At 49.0% G+C, this 7,178-nt stretch overlaps 1 protein-coding gene across 2 annotated transcripts; it reads right to left on the minus strand.

Annotated features, from left to right (window-relative positions):
- Positions 1-881: 881 nt before the first annotated feature.
- On the minus strand, positions 882-6,768 carry ANAPC15 (anaphase promoting complex subunit 15). Of its 2 annotated transcripts, none has more exons than XM_081326629.1 (5): positions 6,719-6,768; positions 5,459-5,585; positions 5,272-5,331; positions 1,979-2,116; positions 882-1,271 (listed from the first exon to the last, which is right to left on the minus strand). In XM_081326629.1, the coding sequence occupies exons 2-5, from the start codon at positions 5,576-5,578 to the stop codon at positions 1,224-1,226; spliced, it is 366 nt and encodes a 121-aa protein (XP_081182755.1). In that variant the 5' UTR covers positions 5,579-5,585; positions 6,719-6,768; the 3' UTR covers positions 882-1,223. The 2 variants fall into 2 exon arrangements, with proteins under 2 accessions (XP_081182755.1, XP_081182754.1); XM_081326628.1 differs by having other exon boundaries at positions 1,979-2,119.
- Between the last annotated feature and the right edge of the window lie 410 nt (positions 6,769-7,178).

Genomic DNA, 7,178 nt, shown 5'->3' on the forward strand with positions numbered 1-7,178 from the left:
TGGGAGTTGAAGTCCACGAGTCATAAAAGAGCCAAGGTTGCCTACCCCTGATTTGGAGTGAGGGGCAGGGAGGAGAGGAAGATCCCTTACTCTGGGAGAAATGGAGCAGGAGCATTGCCCAACAGAGTAAAAAAAATATCTGTGTCCGGCATAGTTTGAAGCCTCTGGTTGGGGACTTCTGGGAGTTGAAGTCCACAAGTCTTAAAAGTTGCCAAGGCTGGAGACCCCAGGGCCGGGTTATGAATTCTCAGATGTTGTGGAATATTTGTTTGTGGTTCCCTTCGGCCTTGCTTCGATTTGTGGTTTGTGCTGTCAGCTTTATCGTGTGACACTTTCAGTTCTGTCGTTCAGTTCTAGCCAGAAACCGGTTTAAACGCTAAAATTAAATATTTACAGAGCACCAATTCTCCTAGGCGTTGCATCTCCCGGCAGTAGCCCCCAGCCCCACTTTCACGAATGGAAATAGACCCCGAGTAGGGGATCCTGCAATGGGTTGCAAAATGTTCCCTCGTTATTTTTTCCAGTGCTGTTTTAACTCAGAACGGTCATTAAACGAAAGGCTGCAGCATCCCCCGTGGTCACGTGATCAACATTCGGAGGCTCGGCAACCGGCTTGTATTTATGACGGACACAGCGTCCCGGGGTTACGTGATCCCCTTTTGCGACCTTCTGACAAGAAAAGTCTACAGGGGAAGCCAGATTCACTTAACAACCGTGTTGCTCGCTTAACAACCGCAGTGTTTCGCTTAACAACCGTGGCAAGAAAGGTCGTAAAATGAGGCAAAACTCACTTTAAAAAACTGTCTCGCTGAGCCACAGATATTTCGGGCTGCACTGTGGTGGTATGTGCTATTCCTGAGGGAGATTCAGAACAGCAGAGGTTGAGTAAAAAAAAAAGAAATATTTATTTAATTTATTTACAAAATAGCTCCTCCGGGCAGCAGAAAGCCCACCGACTGACAGAATGAGAGACAGCCCAGCCCTTGGCCTGCTGCGGCAGACGCAGGCTCCGTCCTTGAGGCTTTCGCGCTGCTCAACGGCTCAGCCAAGCAGGGCAGGAGGTCAGCCTGTGGGGCAGCGGGCAGGCAGTCAGCCACCCTCCCGGCACGGAGTCATGGCGGGCACAGGACGGCCATGTCGGCGTGGGCGCAAGCAGCCAGGCGCAGGGACCTCTTCGGCATCCGCAGACTGACCTTTGCCGCAGCCTGTGTTTCTCACGGCGTCTAGATCATCCACTGATCCTGGTCCGGTTCTGCGCCCTCCATGTCCACCTGGAGGGGGGGAGGGAGAAAGCGGAGGGACCCTCAGGAGGAGAACATTGCTGCTGCAAGGCGACTCTGTAGGACAGGGGTCTCCAAGCTGGGCTACTTTGAGACTTGTGGACTTCGATTCCCAGAATTCCCTAACCAAGGGGAATTCTAGGAGTTGAAGTCCCAGTCTCCCAAGTCTTAGAGCAACCCTTGCTACAGACCCCCAGCTCTGCCCCTAGCAGACAGCAAACTCTGGCACAGGCCCTCCTGCCTGATTCTGCCTCTCTAGCACTTCCTGCACTCATAACCTCAGGAATGGGCCAATCACCAAAAGACGGTGAGTTCTAGTCCCGCCTTGGGCATCAAAGCCATCTGGATGACTTTGGTCCAATCACCAGGAGGTGGTGAGTTCTAGTCCTGGCTTAGACTTGAAAGCCACCTGGGTGACTTTGGGCCAGTCTCTCTCTCACCCCATCCCACCTCACAGGGAGGTTGTTGTGGGGAAAACAGGAAGACAATTGTGTATTGGAAATTACTAACTTAGTTATTGGTAAAAATAAGAAAGGGGGACACAAACAATTGATAGATAAATAAATAAAAACACGTTCGGACTGTTCATCTCTGCCTAGCCCCGAATGTCCACCAGAGCCAGGGGGGGGCCTCGTCCCGCAGGACGCCCTGGGCTTCTAAGCAGGCCGTAAAGCGGGACAAATTCTCAGCAGCCCAACCTCGTTAATCTCGCCGTCGTCGGGAGACTCGTTGTAGTCGTTCATCTCATCCATGTCCTGCATGTCCTCATCGTCCTCGGAGTCCTCCTCGCTGTCCTCGTCATCCTCGTCATCCTCTTCCTCCTCCTCGTCGTAAGTCTGCTAAGGCAAAGCGGAGAGGCGGCCAGCGTCAGAGCCCCAGGTCGCAGCAGGCGGAAGGCAGCATTGCAGGCCGGCTCTGCGTTCCCACGGCCTGCAGTTTGATCCCGACCGGCTCTGGGTCAACTCGGCCTTCCAAAGCCAGTCAAATGAGGACCCAGATTTTTTTTGGGGGGGGGCAACAGGCTGACTCTGTAAACTGCTTAGAGAGGGCTGTAAAGCTCTGCAAAGCGGTATATAAGTCTAAGGGCTGTTGCTAAGGGGAAAGGAACCTGACTGGTTCAAGGTGGACTCAGCCTTCCGTCCTTCCGAGGTTGAGCCAATGAGGACCCAGATGGTTGGGGGTGATACGCTGACATTTGTAAGCCGCTCAGAGAGGGCTGTAAAGCACTGTGAAGCGGGATATAAGCCGAAGGGCTCTTGCTACTGCTATCGCCTCTTTGCCACGGCCAGCTTGGAATTCCGGAAAACAAAATCCAAACAATCGACAGGGAGGTGGGGGGACCTTCTCTCTGCCCCCTCCAGCCACCCCCACAACGGGGAACCCAGCCAGCCAGCAGAACCAGGTTTTAAGCCTTTTGCAGGTAGTCCTCAATTTACAACCTTTGGCTTAGTGACCCTCTCATGTTACAACAGCACTGAAGAAAGTGACCTGCGGCCGTTTTTCACACTTATGACCATCGCAGCATCCCCGTGCTCACGGGATCAAAATTCTGATGCTTGGCAGCTGACTCGCATTTATGACGGCTGCTGCAGTGTCAATGCGATCCCCCTTTTTGCGACCTTTTGACAAGCTAAGCCAATGGGGGAAGCCGGATTCCTTTAACAACCGTGTGACTAACCACGACGATTCACTTACACAACTCTGGCAAGAAAAGTCGTAAAACGGGGCAAGACTCACTGAATTGTCTCGCTCAGCAAAGGGGCTCAGAGGTGGTTATAAGTTGAGGACTACCCCTGATAATATTTGTACGTGGGAAAAGATGCTCTTAAGACAGCTGATGTTTCACTCCTCCTGCAATTTCTGCAATGGGTGAATTTAAAAGCTCCACTATTCCAAATTTCCACCTGTCAAGTCACAGATTCCCCCTGTAGCGGAAAGGATCCAAATTGAATACCAAAGTTCAAAGCCAGTACATTAAGAAGTTAGAAAGATGTATTAGAAAGTTTTGATTTTACCCCATTAAGCAAATACAATTCTTATTGTTATTAAGAAGATATGCGGTTGAATATCAGCATTTGTTACAGTTTTCTGATGGTATCAATGATATCAGTTGATAGGGCTCGCAACTTGGGCGTCCTCCTTGACTCCCGGCTCAATTTTGAAGACCATATAGGAGCTGTGACCAGGGGGGCTTTTGCCCAGGTTCGCCTGGTGCGCCAGTTGCGACCCTACCTGGACCGAGATGCCCTACGCACAGTCACCCATGCGCTCGTGACCTCCCGTTTAGACTACTGCAACGCTCTCTACATGGGGCTGCCCTCGAGGACCGCTCGGAGGCTTCAGCTGGTGCAGAATGCAGCCGCGCGAGTTGTGATGGGGGTTTCCCGATACTCCCATGTAACACCTCTACTCCACGAGCTGCATTGGCTTCCGGTTGCCCTCCAGGTGAGATTCAAGGTGCTGGTGATGACCTATAAAGCCCTACATGGCTTGGGTCCGGGATATTTGAGGGAACACCTGCTGCCGGCATCAACTTCCCATCGTCCAGTGCGCTCCCACAGGGAGGGTCTGCTCAGGGTACCGCTGGTTAAAGATTGCCGGCGGGTAACACCCAGGGGGAGGGCCTTCTCAGTGGGTGCGCCTGCCCTGTGGAACCAGCTGCCTGCGGAGCTGAGGACTGCCCCCGACCTCCGTTCATTCTGCCGGGACCTGAAGACCTGGCTCTTCGAGCTCTCTGGCCCAGGCTGAGAATTTTTTAATTTTAATTTTAACTGGGTTTTTTATTTTTTCCAGGGTTTTATTTAATCTTTTTAAATTTGTTTTAACGTTTGTATTGATTTTCTTTTAAATACCCTGTAAACCGCCCTGAGTCCTTCGGGAAAGGGCGGTATATAAATCTAAATACCGGTAAATGAAATCAGTTTAAAATATCTTTTCTTACCAAAACGTATCTTTGAATGCATTTGCACTCAATATCCATTTAGTCAGTCAGTATCCTATTTTCGCTTCCCCCCCCCAGTTTTAATTTCCTATCTGTATTCAAAATATCCCAATCATTTTTAGTTTCAGACCAAGATATATTTGTTTATTACTGGAAGAAGAGAGGAGATATTGGATGATGTAATATTGGATTTAGTTTGAAGAAACTTATACGTACCACGGAATTACTAATGGACCCATTCAACAAGTTGTTTATTAAGCACTTGTTTGTAAAAAAAAAGTAGAAAACTAATAAAATATTTATTTTTAAAAAAGGAAAGTTTTGATTTGAGAAATATGTGTAAAGAAAAGTGTAGCATTTTAAAAGAGGGTAAAAGAAAAAAAGTATTTTTCCCTGCAAGGGCAAAGAATCTGAAAGAATACAGTGAACCTCGTTAACAAAAATGGCAATAGTTATAACATTATTATTTATAATAATAAAAGTTGGAAGGGACCTTGGAGGTCATCTAGTCCAACCCCCAGCTCAGGCAGGAAACCCTATAAAGTTCATAAAGATTATTAGGCGCAAACAGAAATACACATTATTTCCATAGCAAGGGAGACAAAGCAGGAATGGTTAAATTGATCAGTTTATTCAAAGAGGGGAATATATTTAAGTGTCAGGACCCAATGGATTCTGACATTAAGCATGTTTTTTTACTTGAATATCACTTCTGGATTTTGTGCTTGTGACGGGGAAAAAATGAAATCTTGACTTTGGTTTTGTCGATTAGACACGTTGTTATAGAAATGGCTAGTTATATACTAAGATGTAAAAGCAATAAGTTGAGGCTAGAATGTTTTTAATCTTGTACTCTGCTAAAAACAGTCGAAAGCCAACGCCTTTTCTTTCTTTTTTCCCCCTTGTACCTCACATTTTCTTTCCCCCCTCCCTTTCTCCTTCCCCTAATCCCTTATTTCTATTTTTCTTTGCATTTTATATATTAAATACATTTTTTTTTAAAAAAGCTACAGATTTCCCCCCTCCAACCAGGAGTGAAGTGGCTCTTACCTCCGAGGCTGGTTTCCCAATTGGCACCAAATTATTGTCTTTTTCAGCTATGCTCTGCAGCTACAGAGAAGAGAAAAGCCAGAAGGAAACTCAATGTCAGAGCAACATTGGGGGCGTAAGGTGGGGGGAGAAAAGGATGGTGCTTGCGCGTGTGCGCGCGCACACACACACACACACACACACTCACCCAGGCCTGGTGCTGCTGCTCCTGCTGCTGCAGTTCGTTCTCATCCACGCAAGGCCGGTCCAAGTTGAACCACAGAGCCTCGGTGACGCGCGGGAAGAGGGAAGGGAAGAGCGTGGACATGGCTTCCCTGAGGGTCAGAAAGAGGGGCTTGATGAGAGACCCTCAAACAGAAGGAAAAAGCATTGGGGTTGGGGGTGGGCAGGAAGGGATCCCCACCATTCAGGCCCCTGCAGATCCGGTGCCAATTAAGCCTCCCTGTGCTTTAATTATGGAAGCCAGGAACTGCAAATTGAGCACTTTTTCCTTTTAAATCTGTGTTTCTCGAGTTGGGCGGCTTTACCGTGGGTGGACTTCAACTCCCAGAATTCCCCAGCCAGCTGGCTGGGGAATTCTGGGAGTTGTAGTCCACCCACGGTTAAGCCGCCCAACTCAAGAAACGCTATTTTTAATGGTTACTTTCTGGAGGAAAAAGAAGATGGGATGGATGGAGGCGGTGGAGAAGGTCCATTTGCTAAAAGGCGGCACTGATTTAATGGCAAGAGTCGCTTCTGCTTTTATTTCATTGTGGCGGGAGGTAGCTTTATGGGAAAGCCTCTGTTTTTAAGGAAAAGCGGCGTTTCTTTGACCAAAAAGCCTTTGCCTGCGAGATGGGAACCCCGCCCCCCGCTCCTTCTCCGTCTCTCAGACCAGCCCACCTCGCAGGGTTGTTGTAGTGGGGGAAAAGAGGAGGGAGGGAGGATGATTATGGACATTAGCAGCCCGGACTTACTTATAATGGTAATAAATGAGAGATTTAAAAAAAAACTAATTAAGTAAGTAATCAATGAAATAGGCTCAATTTCATTCAATGGTCTTAATTTATCTACTTTGTCATTTTATATCTAATGTTTTTAATGTGTTTTTTTTAAATGTTGCTATGCTGTAGCCGCCCAGAATCGCTTGATATGGCAAATAAATTTCATAATAAATAAAATAAATGGATTTCAACTTAAATTTTCAAAACCAGCTTTCAACTCGGGGCTCCACAAGGGCGTCAAAGCGCCTCCAAGCAGCTCGAGGGTCTTCCCGGGCCGTCCAGGCGCCCCTTCAAGCTGCCCCCGCGCCTTTCTGAAGGCTCCCCCCCTTCATTTGCCCCGAAACAACAACCCTGCGAGGTAGGCCGGGCTCAAACACAAATCACTCGGGAGCTTCCGGGATTCGTAGGCGGGCCTTCCGGTCGCTTCCCGAACTGGGCATTCGCCGGCGCCAAGGGAGCCTCACCTGCTACCGTAGGAGGCTGAAAGCCGGGAGAAGCACAACCGGAAGTGCTCCCGCCGCAACCCGGAAGCGAACTCTTTTAGGATGCTGGAGACCGGGGGGGGGGGGAAACAGCCGGAAGTTTCTCCGTCGCTCTAGGAAGCCTTTTGAAACGGTACTTCCGGTCCCTGGTTTTCAACGCGAAGAGTTTTACGTTTTACGTCCTAGAGCGACACCGCAGCTTGCCAATCACGTGTGCTTTTTAAGCGCCGTCCCTCTTGGGATTTCTCTCCAAGGCTTTCAAAGTAGGCACTGCGCGTGCGCACAAACGGAGGCTCATCTGCCCGGGCAGCGCGCAGTGCGCCTGCGCAAGGAAGCCACGTGCTTCTCCCAAGCAAAATATTTCAAAATAAGAAGGAAGAAGATATTTTTGCAACCTGGCGGCCTCCGCCCGCCCGCCCGCCCGGCTCAGCAACCCTGAAGA

This window comes from Vipera berus, assembly GCF_964194415.1.
Source record: "Vipera berus genome assembly, chromosome: 4".
NCBI classification, from domain to species: domain Eukaryota; kingdom Metazoa; phylum Chordata; class Lepidosauria; order Squamata; family Viperidae; genus Vipera; species Vipera berus.

Coding starts and splice junctions, on each gene's coding strand:
- ANAPC15 (XM_081326628.1), bottom strand. CDS start 5,578: ATGTCCACGCTCTTCCCTTCCCTCTTCCCGCGCGTCACCGAGGCTCTG. Junction 2,120..5,271: donor TTGGGAAACCAGCCTCGGAG/GTAAGAGCCACT, acceptor GCTTTGCCTTAG/CAGACTTACGACGAGGAGGA. Junction 1,272..1,978: donor ACGACGGCGAGATTAACGAG/GTTGGGCTGCTG, acceptor CCCCCCCTCCAG/GTGGACATGGAGGGCGCAGA.